Source organism: Crocodylus porosus, unplaced genomic scaffold (assembly GCF_001723895.1).
Source record: "Crocodylus porosus isolate Cpor-Errol unplaced genomic scaffold, CroPor_comp1, whole genome shotgun sequence".
Taxonomy (NCBI): domain Eukaryota; kingdom Metazoa; phylum Chordata; order Crocodylia; family Crocodylidae; genus Crocodylus; species Crocodylus porosus.
The window spans coordinates 12,370,322-12,394,132 of NW_017728918.1; the positions used below are offsets into that span (position 1 = coordinate 12,370,322).

A 23,811-nucleotide genomic window follows, 5' to 3' on the forward strand; every position below is an offset into this window, starting at 1 on the left:
AAAGATGCCCCTGGTTTCTCTCTCAATCTTTTCCAGCATCCTTATTATTATTGATAAGAAAGCCTTTTCCTCTGGAGCTCATGCCACCTAGATCAGCCTTTTTCTATCTCTTTTCTCATGCCTGAAAACACATTGCTTCATTCTCTTAATTTCTCTCATTCTAGGTTAAACAGCCTTATGAGTGAATAATTTATTTACATTAGATAGTAAATAGTCTTTCTGCCAGCCATTATCAGGAGTTTATATACGCACACTACCCACCTTTTTTATACATTATTTAACTCTGGAATACACTTTGCAGGGAAGATGCTATTCAGAATATAACTGTATTGTCTAGTATTGAACTGCTTTTCAAATGGCTCACATCTTATTACTGGACTGCATTTTGCCTCCCCCCCGATTGTTCTGAGGAACTTAATGAACTGTTCTTGGACAAGGATATATGTAAATAATTTGTTAAAACATCAATAACACAGTTCATTCTGAAGCAGTTTGTAGAGAGACAGATACAGGTTATTTTTACATTTAATTTTTTAGACTGTCTTTCAAGTGCACAATATAAACTGAAGCAGTCAGCCAATTTTAGATAAACTTGAGAGGCTTGGCTGTGCAAATGCTATCAGAACCGTAAGCTTCATCTTCCCACACCCTTCAGACAGATAATTACTATGAAATACCCAGATCCACAAACATTTAGTCATATATATTGTCTTGTCAGCATATGCAGGCTTCTAAGTTCTCCACACACACATTTGAGGAGGCCCGTCATCCATTATGTAGAAGCCTTGGTCATAGATTCACTTCATTCCTCCATATCCTAACTGTACACAAGCTGCAGAGGCAGATGGAAAGGCATGATAATCTCTCAACTAAATACCTAGGGACTTTTTTTTCCCTGTCACAGACAAACTTGATTGAGAACTGCAGTCACATTGCTATTTCCCTGAAAACCTGCTCCAAAAACATAGCCCAACAATACATCCATTTCACCGAGTGAGCGTGTGATTCAGCTCAGCAGGCACATAACATTATTTTAAACTACAACAATAGGTGTCTTTTTATATATTCAAGTTTTCATAACGTTACCCATCATCATTGGATCTGCTGAGCTCTTTAAAGAGATGTGAGCTCTTTAAATGGTGCTTGACTTCACTGGCCCCAAAATTTCCCAGGGCTTGGTCTACTGCATTGCTTCTATAGATGAAGTACAGACAAGGAACAAGGAAGGATGGGTTCTTCTTCTAACCTCACTCTACAGACTCCACAGAAAACGCCACCTAGCTGCATTTACAGACATCGAGTCATAGAAAATAAGGGTTGGAAGGGACCTCAGGAGGTCACATCCAGTCCAGCCCCCTGCTCAAAGCAGGACCAGCCCCAACTAGATCATCCCAGCTGAAGCTTTGGCTAGCCAGGTGTTGAAAACCTCCAAGGATGGAGCTTCCCCCACCTCTCTGGGTGACCTGCTCCAGTGTTTTACTACCCTCCCAGTGAGAAAATTCTTCCTATTATCCAACCTAAACTTCCCTTGCTGCAACTTGAGCCCATTGCTCCTCGTTCTGTCATCTGCCCCCACTGAGAACAGTTCAGCTCCATCCTCTTTGGACCCCCGTTCAGGTAGCTGAAGGCTGCTATTAAGTCCTTTCTCAGTCTCCTCTTCCCTAGACTAAATAAGCCCAGTTCTCTCAGTCTTTCTTCCCTACGCTGAACTCTCTCCAATTTGTCCACATCCTTTCTGTAGCGTGTGTGTGTGTGTGAGTCGGGGAGAGGAGGTATTGATTTGTGCTTTCCAATAGCAACATGGGCATTCAACAAATGGCCAGTCACACATGGATGCACTGGAGGCAGTAGAGATAACAAATGGATAATGAAAGTTGCCCTATACATTTTATTTCAATGACTTCTGTCACATTTTGACCATTCAGGGCTTTATTTTTCATCCTGCGCAAAATGAACATTTCACCAAAAACAGCTCAGCAACTTTTTAGAATGAGCTTAGGGGAAAATAAGTTGTTTTCTTGAGTTTAAAAAGTATTGTAAACATTTCACCATCAGTGCTTCACTACAGCCATGCTTAGAGGCAAGGAATTAATAACTGGCAGGGGGAGAGGGGGATGTTGCCTGGTCTCAGTTCAATGTGCCTTTTGCCATTCCCATGGAAATCCAGCTTAATCTGGCAAAATCGGAAGCTTCTGCGAGTGTGAGTATGAGATCCAGCAATTAAACAGAATGAAAAAAAATGAACAGTATGAGATCAAGCAGCTAAAGGTGGTGTTAAATGCATATTTATAAAGGGACCAAATTTAAATTGCATTCCTAAATCTAAATACTTGCCTTTGCACCCATGCCACTCTTTTAATGCAAACATTCAGACGGTCTAGACACACCGATGCATTCCTATCTTCTGAAAGACTGCGTTCCTAGACCCCTTCCAAAGCAAGAGCAATGGCCCATCCACATATAAATGGAAAACGTGATTTGTTTACTAATGGAGGTCAAACCTGCATGGGGGTGTGTGTGTGCACGCGCGCACACATGCACACTAAGAAGAGGTACTGGGAAGTTCTGAGCTGAGTTGAGTTTTAATTGAGCATATGACATCAGACAATTGAGCAATTAAATTAACATTATTCTGCACATTAATGATTCTTCTGAAAGAGATGACCCACATTCAGAATGCCTCATTGCTCCCAAGCCTAGGATCAGTCATCCCATCTATTTAATTTTCTGAATACTGGCTAAAATTAGGATATTGGGCCAGCTGGGGCATGTTTCTGTTGGAATAGGAGCAGACCTGTGGGGTGCAGTTTTTAAAATGATCTTTTTCTCTGCCTGCTCTTCTAATGCGAAGATCCAGAAAACCAATGCTAAAACCAAGACAAACCACCCCCTGCAAAACAAAGGATTTAAGCAATGAAATGAACACATTCCTTAATCCCCAAACTTCATTTTAATTTTTAAAACCCTCCGATATCCCAGCATAACCCAAAAGGGACACACAATCTAGGCATACGCTCTCCTCTGCTGTTACTTCTCATAAGTCATTTAATAGATAATAGCAGATTAATTATAACTGAGAGTTTAACAAATCCCCATCACAAGGGTTTACCTATCCCTGCAGAGGCAGAATACAGTCAGAGGACATGGAGATAGCCTACTTGTTGATAAGCATACATAAAAGGCCTATGCTATGTCCCAAATTTAAGGGTAGACAGGGATCGCAGATGCATTCACTGAGTTGAAGGCTTGTCTGTCAGATCACACTTGTGCTCACGCAGGCACTACAGAGTGGTGAGTTAAAGTCTTCAGTGCCGCTAATCCCGAGTGTTCAAAACTCATGAGATTCACTTGAAAATCCTGAGATTAAAAAGAATAGGTTGGCTGTTCTCTTATTTGCCTTCTGATTTTTGTGCCTTTTTTAAGATTCTTGTTTTCAAGATTTTTCTCTAGTTCGATAAGCATGAGAAACTTGACACCAATGAAACGATCATTGGTCTCCACTGGCCAAAGAGCTCTCTGCAAAAAACCAAGCAACCAAATTTAAACTGATATTCTCCTGTAGGCACAAGACATGGGGACCACAGAAAATCAACAACTATTGTGAGGTGCACGAGACAGTCACAAGAACTGGCACCCCTGTTGTTGCAGACATGAGGGTATTGCCTTTATAGACAGAGATGATGGAAAAGTGAGAAACTAGGTTTACTTCTGTGTTTATACAACTGCTGGTCTTGATCAGACACGCTCTTTTTCCCCCCGGATGTTCTGTTGAAGAGCAAGCGAACGAATCAAAGCAGGGAAAGAAAGAGACACTCTGGGGGAACAGACGTACTTTACTGAAAACCAACTACTACTACAAAAAAGTTGCTTGTGTCATTGTCATTTACTGGATGTGCTTTTTCAACTAGAAGGAGGATTAAAAAACATTTAGCCTCCTCTGTAAAAAAAAAAAAAAAAAAAAAAGCCTGACTTTAAATTATAGCAGAAAATACTTGGGAACTTGAAGTAATGTCCTGAACCCAGAAAAGAGTGAGCGGCTCACTGAACAATTCTGCAGCCTACCCACTATCAGCCTGGAGTGGGCCCAGTGCTAGCTAATCCCATTTGCTTTTCATTATTTTTGCTGCCATTTTACTTCCTGAATTTCCCTAACTCGCTGACACAATCAGTGAAGTCAGTTTAATATTTGATCTTAGCCCATTTCAGCTCTGCCATATTTAGGTAGCAAATGCCGGAAAAAAAAGATTTATGTGCCCATTTGCCCCAGGCAAATCCTGTGGGCCATTCAACAGCTGTAATTTCTGGTTGCATCTTAGGTGGAACGTCAAAGGATCAGAGAGAGTCAGAGAGCAAAAGCCTCACAGATGATACCCCTCCGGCAAAGGGAAAGTGCCCTGACCTCGCAGCCAGGAGCTCCACAGACTGTTGTTAATACTTTCCTACAATTCAAAGCCCTTGTTACAGATCCACTCTCCATATGAAAACAAGGAGGTGAGCAAATACCAATCTCCCACCTTACACTTAAAGTAACGGAGAAGTTGTACACGGCCACTTTAGCAGAACAGTGAAGAGAACCTCAAACGTGGTACCACCTGGACTGTCCCTCGGGTTTCACAATGAATGACCCACGTCTGCGTACTTGGCTCTACCCTCAGGAACCATTTCTGGAACCGCACACACTCTGGCGCAGAGCCTGGGAGTCTGATTCACCAAGTACCACTACAATGTCACAAGGGGCTGCGCAACCACTGATGAACTGTGCGTACCTGTATGTGTGATTACCTTTACACTGCTTCACACTGAGGGTAATCAGCTGAAAGTTTAGATCCTTCAGGGTGGGAAGGAGGATGCAATCATGCCATTATTACATGAGCCTAACAGGTAAGCATAAAGAGGTCAAGACCGCAAAGGTAACATTTCCTGATCACCGATAATAAAGTTCACCTGATGTTCCCATTAGAAATATTCCATTTTCAGATTTTATAACTTTCCCAAACTTCAACAGTTACATGGCTTGGGCCTGCTTGGATTTGGGAGAAAATCTTTAGCCAAAGAGGTCCACTATTTCTGAAAGTGGTTAGAGACAAAAACCATACTTTGCCCACAAGAAGTAGTTCAGGTGGCCTTTTCCTTCAACAACTCTAGGACTTTCATGTTTGGTATAAAAGACCATCTATTATTAAGTTGTGTTTGCGAGACTAGTATAAGAGGTTTGCCCAGCATCACGCACAACTCTGGGAGGCAGATAGGAATACAATTTCATTTTCCAAGGCAGTATTCAACTCCCTTAGCCACGAGACTGCCTCTTTTCCTTCTCCAATTCCTTGCTTCATTCTTGCAACACCTTCCAACCACTACAACCAGTGAGATAGGTCATGCAGGCATACCCCTTCAATCCCAACCCCAGTCAGTCCCCAGAAAAGGTCCCTTCTGTGCACTGGGAAAGGTCCCTCTGGAAACAGTTTAGACAACAGTTATTTCCTAAATTCCTAGCACTTCCCAAATTCCAAGTCCTTGATTCTGCAATCTCAACGGTCTTTTCATGTATCTATTTGTAGGCAGTAATTGCACAGATGATTTCACATATCATCTATATTATGCTATATTAACAGCATGTTAATATTGCAAGGTCAAGAGTGCAACAGTTGGAAAATCTAGAACTAAGGAGAGCTGGGAAACCTGAATCCTATTTCATTTTTGCATCTTATTCACACAATAACTCTAGGCATCTTTAATTCTGGCATAAAGAGATATGATCCCACGTTAAGATACCATTTACTGGGACTAGCTATCTCACAGATTCATAGAAGCTTAGGGCTGGAAGGGACCTTGTGGGATCATCGGGTCCAGCCCTCCTGCTCTGGGGAGAAAAAACTCTGAAACCTTCTTCTACCGAAGCTATTGCTAAGGGAGTGGTCTACCTCTGAGTCAGGAATTTGAAGTCAGCACTAGACCTAGTCAAAGCTCTGCAGGCAGAACGTGCATCTGCCAGAAAATGCTGTGAAACAATTTGCTTTTTGCAAATAAAAAACCTATCAATTCTGATGAAAGTTTGTCTCGCAGGAACCAGCTGGGGAAAAATATATCTCAACAAGGCTGAAGCTGTTGTGATCATTTCTGGTAGTGTTAGGGTCCCGGACACGTTGTAGCCATGATGGCCCAGCAAGGATTAATTTTCTTGGACCAACTGTATAGCTGGGCTGGATTAGACAAGCTTTCGAACACCTAACATGCTTCTTCAGGTCTGAGCAGTGAAAGCCAACACAGCCTAGTAAAAGAAAACAGTTGTAACAGGGGGAGAGAAATCCCCAAGGGTAGCAGACAAACAAACAGCAAAAGAAAAGAGGCGGATTACTGGGAGACTGAGGCCTATCAAAAAGGTGGAGGATTCTTCTCACCTTCCATGTCTGGGGTGAATTCAGGGGTCAGGTAGGTTATAATGAGCCAGAAAACCAGTATCACTGTTAAGTCCTTGGTTCTTAGTGTCCAGTGTCTGGAAGGGAAGGTTTTAATTTGCTGGTTTCAAAAGGGCTTTCCATTTCTACACGGAAAAACTGAACTCTAAAGGAAACATTTGCATTTTATCAACATGACCTATTTCTACTGGTCCAATATGAATTTACTTTATTACTTTGTTTCCATGGGAAATTAGGGTTGTTGCCCCCCTTTCAGAACAAAAAAAATGTTTGAAATCACAGAGTCTCTTACAAAATAAAACCCTGTGGCTGCCACTCTGTTCTGTTCAGCCCATCTCAGTAGGGACTGAAAACCTGTTTCCTTCTCGCAGATGCCTATTTGTTTCCAGACACCAAGCTCATCCTCGTGTGTTGCTCAGACTGGCAGCTTCTCAGAAAACCCATACACTTGAGGGCAATCCTTCCTCCAGCCGGATCTTGCCTGCAGGGGTTTGCACGAGCCGAGGGTAAGAGAAGCTCGCCTTGGCTGCACCGTTGTAGGTGGACAGGAGAGTTTGTGCATCGGTGCTCTCCATCTTTTGCTAGCCCCAAATCCGCACAACTTCTAAAGCACAGGTTTATTAAATGATTGAATAAAATGTCACAAACAACTTGGCAGCTGTTTGTTTTAAAACAACGATTTCTATTGATGCGTTAAAAAAAATACTCAATATAATTCTATGTTCGAGGCTGCTGGAAAAACTTGTTGTGACAAAACCTGAATCTTGTGGTAAACTGGAGTTGACAGCGTCCCTTTAAATCACACGCAGCCAAAATCACAACATAGCAGACGGTTTCTCTGGGAGCTGAACCTTACCTTTCCACATGGTCGACATTTCCTGCCACACCAACACCTCCGATGGTGTAGATTTTCCCATCGTACACCAGGCTGTTATGTCGACACCTCGGGACTGTCATTCGGGATACAAGATTCCAGTTATCAAGTAAGGACATGTAACACCAGACATCAGAGAGCGTGACACCAGACTCCATGCCACCTGCCGTCAATGTGTGAGCGAGAGGAGAGGAAAGGAGAGAATTAAGTGAGCTCTTGGAACGCCGGCAGTTCGCCGCATGTTGCAATCAAAGCCAGTTACAAAGTAAAAACTCTTCAAATGACATTTGACTAATTAAAATAAATCACCCTCGATACTGAGCATCTGTTCCGATGATGCAGATCTGTGTCATTTATTCATGTGTCCCAAAGGTTTTTGGTTTTTTTTTTAAGATGACACAAGGAAATCAAGATGTCAGACTAAGAGGGACATGTGCATAAGGGAATATACCCTTCCAACATCCATAAATAACATCCAATCTATTAAATTACTGCAGCACTTGCAAGAAGGTGTCACGAGGCAGAGAGTGCCTGACTTAATAGATACTGCCTGGTTTGAAATCTAGACTGCTGACTAAAAGATAGAAAACAACTTGGTGAACGGCGAGATTAAAATAAGTAGATAAGGACTCAAGGTTTAACTCCTAATGCTCCGGCATCACTTGGCTGTTTCGTTCTGCTACATTACAGTGCAGCGCTACAGCCACAGCACTGATGAAGCAAGATGCTAATACTGGACAACCGTGTAGCTGCATCCAACTGGGGCTCACAAAGCGTTTAGCTTCCCACACTCCAGAGTCGGGGTGAGGATTATTATGTTCATTTTACAGAACAGGAAACTGAAGAACAGAAAGGTGAAATGATTTATCCGAGACCACACTAGGAGTCAGCAGCTGAGCCAGAGTCTCAGTTCTGCACGCTAATGACAAAACCATCCTTCCTCCTTGGTATTTGCTTTGCGTAAGGATATTTCATTCCCTCCCCGCACTGTGCAGTGTGAAATGCCCCCATTTCAGTTTGCAGGAGATCATTTTTTCCTTTGTGTTCCAGGTTTGAGTAAAGCAAACAGAATAAAGTAGTATACAGCTAGTCTGGCATAGAAACCATGTGAGGCTCTTGACTTGAATATACTTTCCATCCAGGACTATAAATTGGCCCAGATCCCCTTGAAACCTGGCACGAGTTCACAGGAAGGGGTTGAAATAAACTGAGGGGTTCGGTTTTGTTCATCTGTCAGACACCACGGAGCCTGGAGTGGGGAATCGTAGTGGGAAACCTTTGCACTCCAATGAACAAAATAGCCAGCACTGCATAAAGACCTCCACTGAGGACCTGACCTCCAGTAACAAAACAAAGGGATGAAGCTACATTGATCTTGATAACTTTTATTCAGCTCCAGGGGCCTCTAGTCAGCACAAGTAAGATGATAGGGGAATTTAAAGTTGTGTGAACACTTCTCATCTACAAGTCCTTCTCCTCTTGCCATCAAACTTACTCTCCGTGACCACCAGGGGGATCTTTACCTCCACCCAGTAGAGACGGCTTTCTTTCCTCAATCGGAGAAGTATCACACGATTGAATATAAACGGACACCTTTATACTACACGTCCAAGCTGTAGTCAGTAACTCTTTCAGTTAAACCCTCTTTGGGAGTGTGGGCTCAGTTTCATTGAAGCTAACAAGATTATAGGGCTACAGACTACTGTCAAAAGAGAGATTTAAAGAACAGGTACCAAACGTGAACGCTCTTGTAAGCAAATATTGTAAGTGTAGGTCGCATATTCAAGCAGCTCAGCTGATCTGTCTTGAATGCAGTAACCCACCATTTAGGCTCGACTCCAGCCAGTCTTTTAAATTGTGTTGTTATAGTAGGGAAACCTCTTTGCACGCTTGATGGTTGTCAAACCTATTCTCTGCACGTTAAAACTGCAGAATGGGCTGTTGACTGCTCTGCAAGGAAATTAAGGCTGAAGTGAAATGGAGAATGGTGAAAGCAAGTTCCCCTCTGCCCATCCTTCCTTTTAGTGACAGCTGGATAAGACTAGCACATCCTCTTCCCTGCTTGCGCTGCACAATGTATTTTTGCGAGGGGCCAGCCCTTCTCTATGCCCAACTGGTATGCCACTTACCTGAGAGATAGATGTTGTCCCCAGCGCTGACAACACTGAAAAACTCCCGATCGTAGAAGGGCAGGCTGGCCAACGGGTACCACTTATTGTTTTGTGGATTTAAGCAAGTGACAGCTGTTAAAGCTCGCTGATTCATGCCAATCATTTGGCGGCCTCCCACTAAGACTATTACTTCGGCTACACCTAGGAGTCAATTAAGCAAATCATGTTTGTTAGAAAAGGCATGCTTCTCATTTGGGCAGTAGTCTATCATAAAACTCATGGTAAAGCCAGCTTTTCAGCCCCCATTGGAAAACACAACTAGAGAAAACAAGCCATTTTTCAGTCTGGTGAATCATTTAAGCTCTGGTGCTTTGAGAGTGGTGCTGTTCAGATGCTTATAAAGGCTCGCGTAAGAGAGATGTTGTGTGCTGTACAATCAAATGGAGAGGTTGGTAGGAGGCAGGGTTGCCAACTGTCTGTCAATTTATGGACGCTCCGTAAATAACTAGGCTAAAAGCACCTATCTGTAAAGTCTGTAAAAAACGTGCGCCACCTGTAAATCACAAAGCAAAAACAAAGCTGCAAAATAAGCAGCGTGAAAGCACTGTTGAAGTGCAGCTGGAGCACAGCAGCGCTGCATGGCACTGCCTCTTATCTGCTTGGGTGGAAGGTGGACAAACTGTGGTCCTCCTTTGGTGGTTTATGCTGGGCTGGGGAGAGTGGGGCTGGCAGGGGCATCATGGTGGAGGGTGCATTTGGGGGTAGCAGGGTGTGGGGGTGAGAAGGGGGTCCCCTGAGCATGGTCAGTCAAATAGGGTCTCTAATCCAAGAACATTTTTTTACTGATAATCTCCAAATCTTTTTTACTATGATTTGAACCTGCCCCTTACCCACGGTCCAGGAGAAGGCTCACATTTACATTATGTGAAACATATGTCAGTAAAATGTTTTATTGTTAGTGATAACTTTGCAGACTGTCAGTAAAAAAAAACTGTCTTGGGTTGGCAACCCTGGGAGGAGGTGAAGAGGCACATTTGGTAACTGTGTTGGGGAAGCAATGTCAGTATAGAAGAGTTTAGTTGGGAGGATTACATGAGCCACTGTACTGGGACATGCAAGACTAAAGGGGAAGGATGTATAAAGCCCTCTCCAGGGAAAGCTGCTCATTGATTTCCACGGGTTTTGGACCTAGCTCCAGCAAGGGAAAGTCTAGTCCTATTGAAGACAATGGGGACTTTGTTGTTAACTCCATGGTGCCCCGGATTTGTCTTTACCCAGGTAAGGTACCTTCCGGTTTTCAAGCTGATTAATGTATCCTTCATGAATGATGAATACTGATGTATGGAGAGGCTTGAGGCTTTCTTTCTCCTGGTTATGTTTCTTCAGCCTTTCAATTCCTCTCCCATTAATCCTGCTAAGGGGGCCCTTTATGAAGTATCTCTTCACATATCCTAGATGAACATGGTCTTCTTAAACCCAGCCTGCATGCTATTAATCATTAATTAAATGCATTATGGTAGCACTGGAGAGCTCAATCACAGATCAAGGCCCCGCTGTGCTAGGTGCTGTAAAAAGATGTTCTTTGCTTTGGGGACTCATTGATTTACATTTATCCATTTACCTGTGCAGTCTTGGGAGTACAAGAAGCTAAATGCTCTGCTGGTGAGGTGTGAAACACCATAAAAGTTAAAACTGGGTCAAGACTGAGAAGGGAACGTTAGGACTTGGCAACATTATTCCTACAGTACTGCACAACCTAACTCCGCAGCACCTGCTGGCAACAGCTCTCGCTGGCAGGTGGTTGTGATGCTTTGGATTTAGTGCTTAGTATAAGCAAGTTCTGAAAATTTTCAATCGTGGCTGCAATAGCATGCCCAAAGTGAGGAAATATTTGCTCAGTATATTGGACTCTCCTCGCCCGTCACCATCTAGAATTTGAATTTTTCATATTTAAATGTCATGCAAAATGATGACCTTCACATAGTATTAATCTTACAAATTCTGCACAGTTTTAAATAACTATTTCTTGGTAATAAGAACATTACTTTCAGTATGTGTATGAAAATCTAATCACCTGAAGCAGAGATAGCTTGATTATAACAAATGACCTCAAGAGGGCACCTAACACACTGCAGCAGACCCACAAAAGGTATTTAGAGAGCCTTTGTAAACACATGAATGTAGGCAATATGCAAAATAACATGATTCCATATAATTAGACTCTGACCTAAAAAACTATAATCACCCTCTCTTACCCCAAGAGAATTATTTTCCCCTAATCAACAAGCTCCTTAAAAATGGCTTGTGTTATACCTACAATTTTAGGCATAAACATAAAATAAGCACTTTTCAAAAAAATCCATTCCAACATACACCATTAGCCTTTGGTAGCTGAAGATTTTTTTTTAGTGAGGAGCATGAGTGAAAGTTCTCTATAGTTCGTATTTCTGAAAAGTGCCTTGGTTAGACAGTTGTCCCCAGCTGCAAAGGATTCACCTTGATTTAGCATCCATACATCATACTAGTTTCACAAGCAACCCATATCAGAAAGTTCGCTTAGCTCTGTAATTGCATGGGCTAGGAAGGAACAGCAGGAACAATGCATTGGAAAGTTTCATGTATTTCTTCCACGTCTGGTTGCTTCTTGTTGCAGTTTGATGCATGCTACTTTGCTAACTTCCAGTTAAACAAGTGCTTGGAATATTTTTAAAGCTGCTATGGGACAGACTGATGTTTTACACTGGAGACTAGCTTCTTCATTTATTTTTCCTAGAAATAAAACAAGTATTTCCCAGGTGGAAAGATTCTTGAAATGTTACTATTTTCCATAGTTGCTTGGTAATGTAAAAATGTAACATCTGTTCTGTGACCCGCTTGTTTTGGATTCAACAAACAGCCAGACCTACTATTTTAAGATTCATGTAGCCAAAATATTAATATATTTACATAGTACTGTGAATGTGAAAAGCAGGTTACAAATATTAACCAGCTCAACCTTTCCACAACATGAGTGGATTATAAGAAAATTATATTGGTTATATTTTATAGCTAGAGAAACTGAGGCACAGACAACAAGGGCCCTCGTCAAAGCATCGCTGAATTGTGCGTACATCACTTTAAAAAAATGGTCTCCTCTTTAGAAATGACTGAAGTTATTCATTCCTGAAAATCAGGCCACTGAATTAAAGGCCTAAACACTGATTCAGGTCTCTAGATTAAAGGACGCAAGGTCAATCATTTTGGTTTAGGTACCTCAAAGGCCACGAAATCCCAAAGCAGAGGAAGCCAAGAGAGACCGCTTGAAATTTTGGCCCTTCAGTGCCTTGCACAGGCCCGTGCAGAGAGCTTAAGCTCACATTCAAGCTCAGGACTTTTCTGACCACATCTGTTCTCTCTGGCTAGGGACAGACATTCAAAAAGCCTGAGCCTGAATCGATCAAATCTTTGCAGGTTAGTCTAACCCGGCTAGGCTAAATCACGTTGTAACTGCACAGACATCCTAGACATGCAGAGACATGCCTGCAGTGGCTCAGGTTAGAATCTGGGGGGTGCTAGAGCAGCCCTCCCTTTCCTTCCACAGCACCGTGCTGAGGCGTGCATGGCCAGGCCCTGGCAGCATGCTCCAATTAGCCCAGCAGGGAATTGATAACAGTGTTTATCACCCCAAACTCAGTGTTTATCACCCCCTTAAAAAAACAACAGAGGGACATTACCAGCTACCTGGTGATTCTGCCTGTTGACTCTACCTGCTGACTCAGCACAGATCATTGCTAGCATGTGGTCTACTAGCGAATACACAGACAACTCTCTGCAAGGCAGAGGGAAGGGGGGAATTCCTGTATAGCAGGGAGTGGTGAGGAGGAGGGGGAAAGCAGCCCACAATCTCTGCTGGAGCTCCAGCCAGGGAGCAGAGGGGAGGGGCCAGCCCTGCTGTGGAGCAGAGAGCCCCGCCCAGCCCAGAGAACATGCTGGGATGCTGTGGGAATCTGGTTTATTTTCAACCAGCAAGGGGTCTGGGACACACATTGCATAAACTGGTTTGACCCAAACTGGCTAAGTCTGATACTGCATTCAACCAGGTTTATCTCAAACCGGTTTCAGCCATGTTCAAACTGGTTTACGTGCACTGAACAGCTGTTCTGTTACAGGTTTAAACCAGTTTTTGATCGCTTAAACTGGTTTGTGTGTAACGTCTGTCCCTAGCTTCTGGGAAAACTCTAGTAAAAGGAAGAGAAAAGTTATTTCCACTTCCATTCACTCTGTCAACAGCTATTGAAAACGTCAGATCAGAAATATCTGTCTTTGAAGCTAGCTTTGCTTTACCTGCTGATAGCCTGGGCCGGGTTCTTGGTGTCTGCATCTCTTGTCGGGCATGCGGCAGCATGTGATAACGTTTTGCTTCATTCACTAGATCCCGGCAGGCCTCTGAAGACTTTATCAACTCCTCATTGTCAACAACGTTTAGCAGATAACTGGGATGGATGAAGGGTAGGCGGACCACTGCCAGCAATTCTGCAGCGTACTGGGGAAAGAACATACGGGCAGCCTTAGTACTGGCTTTCAGCTGCTCTGCATTTCCTCCTCCCCAATCCTGAGCATTCCCTGTCACCCAACTTGGGAACAGCTGCCCTCAGCACATGAATTTTGCAGCACGCCAATCTGATTGTCATGGAGCCTGCATGCACTCTCCAAACCTTGATTAGTGCTCAGGCAGGACAGACACAGCACATCCTTCCACTGCTCCACTACCTAGGTTTTTTTCGGTCCCATAGGGAGAAGAAATATTCTTCAAAAGGTGGCAACTCTTATTGTATAGTGCAGTATACAGAGATTATGGAATAGAAGCTGAACTCAGGCTGACTATAACTCTCTGTGCACTGGGGACACTCGGTAATGTTCCCAGCTTCCCAAATTAATGTTGAAATTTAAAAATGGTTGCTACAAGCCCCCTCACCCCCCAATTTTTTTTCTTTTACATGCTGCGCTCCTGCGCTCCTGACCAGGAGGGAGCCAGCAGTGTTTTAAGTATGACACAAAAGCATCTGAGCTGGGCAGGTTTCAGGAACCTTCATGACAGGCTAAACAATAGTATCCAGGCTGTTAAAAAACATTCAGTGAGCACAATTTATTTGGTAGGAAACCAAATCACTTAAATATAAGATTTATAGGCGTCAGACTCCAGAGGGCACTATCTGAATACCGACACTGCCCTATTCTATACCAGTACAATAAACCTCATAATGCAAAGGATGCTGGAATAAATGAAGCTGTCTGTCACCACTCATGGCATGAAGGGAGAGGGAACCATGAGAGGGAAAAGTGCTATGGACAAATGAAGAGTCCATCCACTGAGAGCACATTATTATTTTTGCATAACTGTGTATCCTACAGCATATGGCAGCGTGTCTGAGAGGGACTGGAGAAGGAAAGTGCAGGCGGGTAGAATGAGCGTGTTCAGACAGTGGCTTGAACTATGGTGCATGTCTAGAAGAGCACAGAAAACAAAGGGCTTCTAAAAGCAGTAAAGACCAGTCTCAGCGGGTGCATCTACATGAGATGCTTTACTAAGCATTAGACTAATCTAATATACGATAGTGTCACTGTCTACATGTGTGCAAAACTTACTGTGCAGTAAATTAGGATTATGCGTGGTTTGCTAGTACCAAGAAATACAGGTACTAGGTTACCAGTGCATTAGCTACCGTGCAGTAGTGCATGTGTAGATGCTGACTGGGAACAATTTGCTCCTGGTCAGCCTAGGCAGCAGAGGGCCACATGGGCTGGGGGGCTGTCTGTGGCTCTGGTGCAGAGCTCAGGATCGCAGCCTGGCTTGGCGGCACTGGATTGGGACAATCCCCCTGTGGCCGAGCACCAGCAGCACCCTGAGCTCTTCCCTTACTTTGTCTGCTGAGGGGATGGGGGAGCTCTCTGCCCCCCGTCCTGGTGCTGCTTAGCTCCTGGCTCCCCCCAAGATCTGCAAGCTGAGCAGCGCTGGGATGGGACAGCTCTTTGTCCCTGTTGTGCTGGGCCAGGGACAGAGAGTTTCTCCGTCCCCTCAGCCCTCCTGCTACCCATGTACACCCCGCAGTTGGTTCCCACTCCCTGCCCATGCCTGCAGGGAGCTAGGAGCTGAGCAATGCCAGGACGGGGTGGATCTGCAGGGGGTGCAGTAGGCAGCATCAGGATCAGGGGGCAATGTCTCCCCACAGTCCTGGAGATGCTCAGCTCCTGGCTCCACCTCCCCATTGGCACAGGCCAGGAGTGGGAGCTGACTGGTGTGGGCGCTGCAGAGGCAGCAGCAGGGCTTAGGGGATGGAGAGCTCCCTGGTCCCAACCCTTGACATGGTCACACACATAGACATGTTCCCAGGCACAGTTTACTGCACCTTATTTTCATGCCAGCAACCTTAAGGCACATTAATTGCATGTCTAGATGTACTCAGTAACAGTTACACTGTGGTCACACTCCCAGGCCCCTGCTGGGATCCAGTCCAATGTCGGAGTGAATATTCCTGAAGATGTGGGGGAATGTGGGGCACATACAGCTCTCACTGACCTGGCCATTTGGTTTTTAATACTACGCACATCACTCTAATGTCTGAGTGTCTCCACGGCTGGCTGAAGCTGCAGTAGAGGGAGAATGAAGAACATAGGCATAGAAAAAGAGAAATGCTGAGCGAGGTTGTGGCTGGTGAAGCTGTTTCTTCAGATCTGTCGGGCACAGCTGGATACCTCTTTGCTCCACCTGCAAGGCGGTGCATGGCCATACCCGTAACAGGGACACTCTCAACGAGCTTCTTCCTTCCTCCAAGTAAGCTTAGAGCACAAGCTTCATTTTGGGGGGGAAATGCAAGGGTTTCTCTTTCCCCCAGGAGTTTGCACTAACCTACCTCCTTCAAGCTATGTCAGCCTGATAAGATAAGCTCAGTTAAAATGAGCATGTAACGTGACGGTGTTGGATTCAGTCTGGCAGGCGGAAGAACCCAGGTTTTCACAAAATCCAATCACTTCATTTAACAGAGTGGAATCGAGATGGAAACGCTTCACAGCCTGAGACATGCAGTCTTCAGCACTCAGAGGGGAGACGAGTGTTTGCGTAACAGTGACATCTCCGAGGTTGGCAGCGATAACAAGTAACATGGTAATAAAGCTTTACACCTCCATACAGTGTCTGAACAGCTTCGGAGGTTTTGCATTTATCACAAGGAGCTCTCACCAGCCCTGGAGGTTGGTGAGCATTATCGCCTCCACTTTACAGGCAGGAAGCCGAGGCAGGAAGATTAGATCACCTGCCACTCGAAGGTCATGCAGTGGCAGAAAGCTTTCCTGACTCCTTTGTTATAGTGATCAAAGCAGGCTGGCACAACTCAGAGTCCTGTCCTAATTCAGGCATGAGGTTGCTTCCCAGGATCCCAAACAAGGAAGCAGATTTATTGCAGCACCGTTCCTCCTTGCTTTTCAAAATTAATTTTGGAGGGAAGAAATGTCACGCCCCCTCCATGGAGTCACAAATATCTGGGACCTGGCTACAGATGTCTTAATGTCATTAACTGGTGGTAACTTGTGGGAGAGGGAGCACAGCTGCCATATGGCAGTGGGTGGCACAGTTCTGACTTCAGAAAGTGCCTTTTTAAGCAGGCTGAGGGTGTTTAACCTTATGGAGAAGCCAAGAAGAAACGCAGAATTAGGACACAGGGAATAACAAGGAACATGGATACACTGGAGTTGAGCCAGACAGTCTCCAATGGGGACACTAATCCCCAGGCTGCTAATGAAGTACATGGAATTGCTCAGCAGGAATGTAAGTAATGGTGAAACGGGATGATTCACGAGTCAACAGCTCAGGTAGGACAACCAACTTTCCTGAGGTCCTGGCAGGTGCTCCTTCTGCTCCTGAGCGCAGGCTCTGTGTAGGAAGTGGCCACCTTGCCACAGAAGACCCAATACAAGCTAATATCGATGTCATTAAATTAGGATGTGGGGTTAGACATGCACCAGGGTAGTGCCACGTCTAGTCTAAATTGGCATTTAAAGCAGAGCTCCCCTCCAGCAAAGACAGATAATTCTGACTCACCCAGCAGAGACACTGCATCCTTCCCTCATGCCTCCTCGAATAAATGGGGCAACGGCTGCTGAATTAATAAAGCAAGCGCTCTCTCTCGCCCACCTTACCTTAATTAGATTAGTGAGAAAATGTAATTCTGTTCCTCTCCGTCTCTTTCTCTCTCCCTCTTTGTCTGAGCTTGTGGCTCATTGTGAGGGCTAATAATAATTAGAACATGTCGCTTTCTCTCATCAGCATGAAAGCTAATGTCACGTATCAAAGCTAATGTCACATTTCACTCTTATTCTTCCTCCACCCAAACAGCTACAGAAATACAGCTCTGTGTGTGCATGAGCCGCTACTTGAGTTGATCATTGATGGCATTAAGGGTATGTATAATCTCATTGTTTTTTACCAAGGGATTTGTAGGGGATGTATAATCTCACTGTCTCTAGAAGCAGAGGCTTTTATAAACCAATGGCTTTTTGTGCTAGTTCTTTTAAGCACTATAGTCGAGGGTGAATTTCATTTGGCTTTACTGATTTAAGTACATTCAAGTGATCTAGGCATTCTGCAGCCTATTCCTTTCTGATTCGGCCTTCTGACTGCTTCCTAGACCTGTTAGCTCTGATTGCATTAAATATCCTGATACCATTATCTTTTTTATTGAAGACTGGAATAAGTACTATTAAGCATTTCAACCTCCTTGCCACCTGTTATTTGCTCCCCTGCCTTTTCTTTCATTTTCCCCTTGCTTTTTATGCACTTATTTCTATTGTTCCCTCTTACATTATTATTATTATTATTATTATTGCGAGCAATGTGAGAAGAGGAGGAGGAATTGTGGTAACAGTAGTAATAATGAAGATGATGGTAATAACGTAACAGGTATGTGTGAGGGAGCTTTGCAAAAGGCCCACAGAAAATTGTCAGAGAGCAGCCTTGGATTTTTTGGCTGCAAATCTGCAAATCTTAGTATATGCAACTCTCTCTACCTGGCTGCAAGAGCAAATTGGGTGCCTCAAGATACAGCTTTGCAGATGTGTGCAATCAGTGAAAGGCTATTGTCTGCATTATGCAGGAGGTCAGACTAGATTGTGATAATGGTCTTATTCTAGTCTGAAATTCTGTGAACCTCTCAACTCATTTTAGCCTGCTTTAAAAGGGAGAGCAGGCCTCAGCCCCTGGAAAATTTCCACCATTGTTTAGGCAGGCATGGTTCTGCTCCAAGAAGTTTGCCATTTGAAGTGAACACTGAAGTACACACAAGCTAGGGGCAGACACTCAAAAAAGCCGAGCCTGAATCAATTCAATCTTTGCAGGTTAGTCGAACCTGGCTAGGCTGAACTGGGTTGTAACTGTTTAGACATCCCCTCTGGACTGAAGAAATACAGGCACATGCCTGCAGTGGCTCAGGCTAGAAGCCGGAGAGCACTGGAGCAGCCCTCCCTTCCCTTCTACAATGCTGAGCTGAGTGGGGTGTGACCAGGCCCTGACAGGATGCTCTGATTAGGGAGCCTTCTCCCCCTGCGCTCCTGACCAGGAGGGAGCCAGCAGGAAGTTACACAACATTTAGTTACATAGCAGGGAGTTACACAGGGAGTTGATAACAAAGCGTTTAGCACTCCATTAAGAAAACAAAAGCCTCTCTGTTTAGTTCAAGCTCTTCTTAAATAATTTTGTTCCAAGGAAGGAATGGAGGGACATTACCAGCGCACCTGTTGATTAGCTCTGTGCCCATCTGGCCTCGAACATCCAGTCACATGCTGCTTGGGCCCGGATGTTTGGTGGAGTTTGACTGTCCGTCCCCAATTTTCCGCCACGTGGGTGTCTCCTTCCAGTATAGCCTTTCCCCAATCTCACCTGCCACGACTTCGGATCTTGTTCCAGTGGTGGGTGTCTGACTACTGGAGGTCTCTCGACTATGGGATGTCTGTCTGGTGATCTTCTGCGAGGCTCCACCTCCCCTCTACCTCACCCTTACACCCTGCCTTGCCGGGCTCCAGATGTCCTTTGGCCAGTTCCCTGACTGTTGAGGCTCCGCATACGCTTGCAGAGACAGGCTATAGGTCTGCTGGACCAAACCCTAACTCCACCCACCACATCTCATAGCTGTCTAGCCTCCCCTGAGACTGTAAACCCCCTTTAGGTTTAAACAACACTCAGGCTCCATATATCTTGCCCTGCAACCCCTCCAAAAGTGGGAAACATAAAAAACAAAACAAAAAAAAACAGAGAAACACAAAGATACTAAGAGAGGCCCTCTGCCCCCTTTATTACCCCTTTATTACCTTAGGTGCCTGGGGTCTACAACAACAGGCCCCAGGCGCCTAAGGTCCCTAGCTGGCCCTAAACTGGTTCCGGGCTAGACTGTAGGCTACCAAGTCCTCCTCTCCACTCTTCGCCCAGCCTGTGGGTTCACTGGACCCTCGGAGGTCCTTCTCAGTACGCCTTCCCCACGTCCCCCATCGGGGCGGCTCTATACCATTGGGGCCCGTCTTCTGCAGCCTCTTACACTGCTTATGCCCTTTGTCCCCCACCTAGGGCGCCTCCTTGAGCCCTCCTGAGCCCACAGTGGTCCCACCTGGTCTGGCGTTTTGGCATCTGCCGGCCCCTCCTGCTCTTCGGTGGTAACCCCAGGCGTCAAGCTCCTCCTGCTCTTCCCGGTCTTCTTATCCGGGTCCCCAGTCTGGATGAGGTGCCTCTGATCCATTGCTTCCTGTGCTGCCGCTGGCAGTGTCTTTCCCATGGTGGGCTTCAGTGTGTCCTCCTGTACTGCAAGAGGCAGTTTCCCACACTTTCCCCCCCATGGGGGCTCTGGGAGAGACTTCCTTGCTGGCGCTCCTGCGGGTCTCTCCCCCACTTCCTTGCCAGCTGCTCCTTTTATCCCACTTGGTCAGCTCCTGCAGCTGCCCTTATCAGCTGGCTGCAGCTGTATAAAGATGCGGCTAATGAGCTCTGTGGGTCCTGCCTCCATCCCCGGCTCTGCCGCAGATCCTGCTGCAGGTAAAAAGTTTTTTTTTTCTTTTCTTTTACTTTTGTTTTCTTCTGAAGGTTCCTGCCCTCGGGGCTCCCCCTTGGCTCTTCGGGGTCTTCCCCTCTGTTCCTCCCTGTGACATGCTCCAAAAAGCCCTAAGCAGACACTGTCCTGTCTGCCTTACACAGATGCCTCTCAGCATCAGCTAGCATACCACATGCCGGCTATGGTCCCTGCTGTGGGAGAGGGGATGGTGGGATCCCTTCTTGAGCAGAGAGTGGTGAGGGGTGGGTGAGCCAGGAGGAAGCCAGGCAGACCCTGCTGTGCCCACAGTCTCTGCCAGAGCTCCAGCCAGGGAGCAGAGAGGAGGGACCAACCTAGGTCTTTGGAGCAGAGAGCCCAGCCCCAGGCTGCAAAGCATTTGGGATGCTGGGGGACTCTGGTTTAAGTTAAACCAGGAAGGGTTCTGGGACAGACATTGCATAAACCACTTTGACCCAAATCAGTTAAGTCTGATACTACATTCAACCAGGTTTATCCCAAACTGGTTTCAGCCATTTTCAAACCAGTTTATGTGCACTGAACATCTGTTCTGTTACAGGTTTAAACCAGTTTCTGATGACTTAAACTGGTTTATGTGTAATGTCTGCCTGTAGCCACAGACGCTGAGACATGAGTGTGGAGACAGACAGGACCAGCCTTTCAGCTGGCAGCAGGCTTGACCTGACTTCATGCACCTTGATTTATACCACCTGGATTTGGCTGACAGAATCACAGTCAGCTTCTGGGGGTTGGGGAAGGCCCCTTGCTGAGTCCTTGTGGTTTGATTCCACATGGCAGGGACAGGTGAGGAAGGGGAGTCATGTTTAATGGAGGCAGCACCATACCTAGACTCATGGTGGCCCCAGGTTAACTTTTAGAATTGGGCCCCCCTTTGCCAGAGATAATGATAACAATAAATTAAAAATTACCATGTTTGGGCCCCCGTTCTATGTGGGCCCTGGGCAGCTGCCCAGTTCGCCCATGCCTGTGTCTGGCCCTGAATGGAGTACTCAAAAGGAAGCAATGTGGGATAGGGTAAAATGGCAAACTATGACCGTCCTGGTGTGGGTTGGCTCCTGAGGCACACACCCATTCATCCAACCTGCAGCAACATAACTAGGGGTAGGCAAGAGGGGCACCTGTCCCAGGTGCCAAGTTAAGAGAGGTGTCAGAATTGCCACCCACAGCAACCGAGTCCACAGTGCAGCAGCATTTCCATGCCAGGAACTAAAACAGTTTCTGATTGCTGCTGCTTTAAGAGCTACAGCTAGGGTGGGCAGAGCATGTGTGGCAGCAACAGCAGCAGCCGCTCAGCCAGGACTGTGTAAAAGTCCCAGCATGGGCAAGGTGGCTGCCCTCCTGCCCCTGCTCTCAGAACCATGTGCCAACCCCTCCCTGCCCTGTTTGTTATGCCACTGTCAATCTGGCACCAGGTTCATTGGGTCAGCTGGCCACCAGTTCCTCCATGTAATCTGCAAGGACTTCTGAAAGGCAGGACCAAAAATGTCTATGCTGTAAAACCCTGCTTTTTCACCTTTTCAGACTCAAGGCACTCCTCCTATGGACATTTTCAGAAAAAAGGATTAAATATAGTATCATAGAGAATCAGGGCTGGGAGGTCATTTAATCTAACCCCCTGCGTGAGGCAGGCTCATCCCTATCCAACCATCCTATACAAATCCATGGTTAACCTATTAACAAAACTACATAGTCAACTGTGACACAACCATAAGATGTAACACTTTAATCTGCCACAGAGGAAGCAGAGGGACCACAGTGGCCAATGTCCTGCTGCCACAAAGGTTGTTAAAATATGCTACAGAAACCCAAGGAAGAGAGCTATGACCCTTCTATAGAGGAAGGCAAAAACCCTCCTTCTTCACCCCAAACACAGAGACCTGCCTGACCCTGAGTGGAGGGGCAAGACCCTCTAGCCAGGAACCTCCAACTTTGGTCCCCGCATTGGCACACCATAGTCAAAACACTCAGTCTTGGAGGTAGCCAACACCCAATACTTCTAAGGAAGGCTTAACAAATTAATATACATTTTATAATGTAAGCAATATTATTAATTGATGTGCTAGTAATTAATTATATGACTAGAAGCATAATATTCACCCCTCCAGCATGCTGGTAAGGAGTGCTCTCCTGGCTCTGCACACGCTTGCTCCCAGCCTGGCACCTGGACCCTCTACATTTGGGTCTAGGTCACTGCTGAGGACCAGGAACCATTGGACGAATTTTGGAGGGGGCTGGAGGGGGGAAGGGGCAACTGAACACATAAGGCCTGGGGGGGGGCAGCAGAGGGGCACCTCCTCTTTACCCCCAGTGCAGTCCCTATCACTGTGGCTATTCCTTGGGGGACTCACGTGCCAGGCACCAGAGCCAGCTGCTCCCACAGCCTTTCCTGCTGTTGCTTGGAGCATGTGAGGAGCTGGGGAATGACTTGGGCTGAAAAGCATGGCTCTGTGGCCACATGCCTGCCTCCACCTGCAGCAGGACACACTGCTCTAAGTGCCTGGCATGGGGCTGCCGGGGGCACTCATAGCTGTCCCTTGTTTGTGGGACTCTGGGTGGGTAGAGGAAGGAGTGAGCAGCATGCTTACCTTCTTGCACAGGGGCCAGGCACTGTGACACCCTGGGGTGCTCCATAACTCTGGTTGAGAAGCACTGCTGTAAAACAGAGAGCTCCTGTTCCATGGCTGTGAGAGAAACTGAGCTTAAGGTGCCTGGAGCAGTACAGCCCTGGCGTGACAGTCTCCACCGTATACTGAGCGTAGGTGTTTACACACATCCTCAGAATCACTCTCACTCTCTTTTAACTTATCAGATGAAGCGATAGCACCATATCAATGGGCAGAAAGCAATAACCTAAACTGGAATTTGGGCAAGACTCTGTGGTTACTGCTGCTCCCCTGCGGAGTCTTTAATGACAATACATGGTCAGGACAATACCTGTGTTTAATCTCGTGTGAGAGATGGCAGCTCTGACAGCAGAAGGTCCCCAGTCCTACGATGGGGCATTCACCGGTCAGGGTTTTCACAGTGCATACAATACTAATTTGTTGGGTAAGTGCTAAACAGTATTACTGGGTCAGGATTAAGGTCGAGGGATGGCCCAGCTTCCTGTTCTATCAACACCATTTGCTGCGCTGTGAAGGTATCTCAGTCAAATGTCTAATTCTGCTTAATTTATCCATTTCCCCTCTGTATATGTATCTTCCATGTCTGCAGTCAGGACATCTCCTGACCAACTGGATCACAGATTATTTTAATGCCGGTTTTACTTCTCCTTGGTTGTCAGAACAAGGATGTTCACTTTGCTAAACTTTTTGTGACCTTTTCCA

The 23,811-nt window shown here is 45.7% G+C and overlaps 1 protein-coding gene across 2 annotated transcripts in view; it reads right to left on the reverse strand.

Moving 5' to 3' along the window:
• Positions 1–23,811, reverse strand: part of KLHL29 (kelch like family member 29) — a 473,943-nt gene that overhangs the window by 31,855 nt on the left and 418,277 nt on the right. For both annotated transcript variants that reach the window (XM_019537334.1, XM_019537335.1), the window contains exons 8-10: positions 13,725–13,923; positions 9,420–9,602; positions 7,273–7,453 (exon numbers count right to left, since the gene is read on the reverse strand). In XM_019537334.1, the coding sequence (XP_019392879.1) occupies positions 7,273–7,453; positions 9,420–9,602; positions 13,725–13,923 (563 nt within the window). The remainder of the gene's footprint in view (positions 1–7,272; positions 7,454–9,419; positions 9,603–13,724; positions 13,924–23,811) is intronic.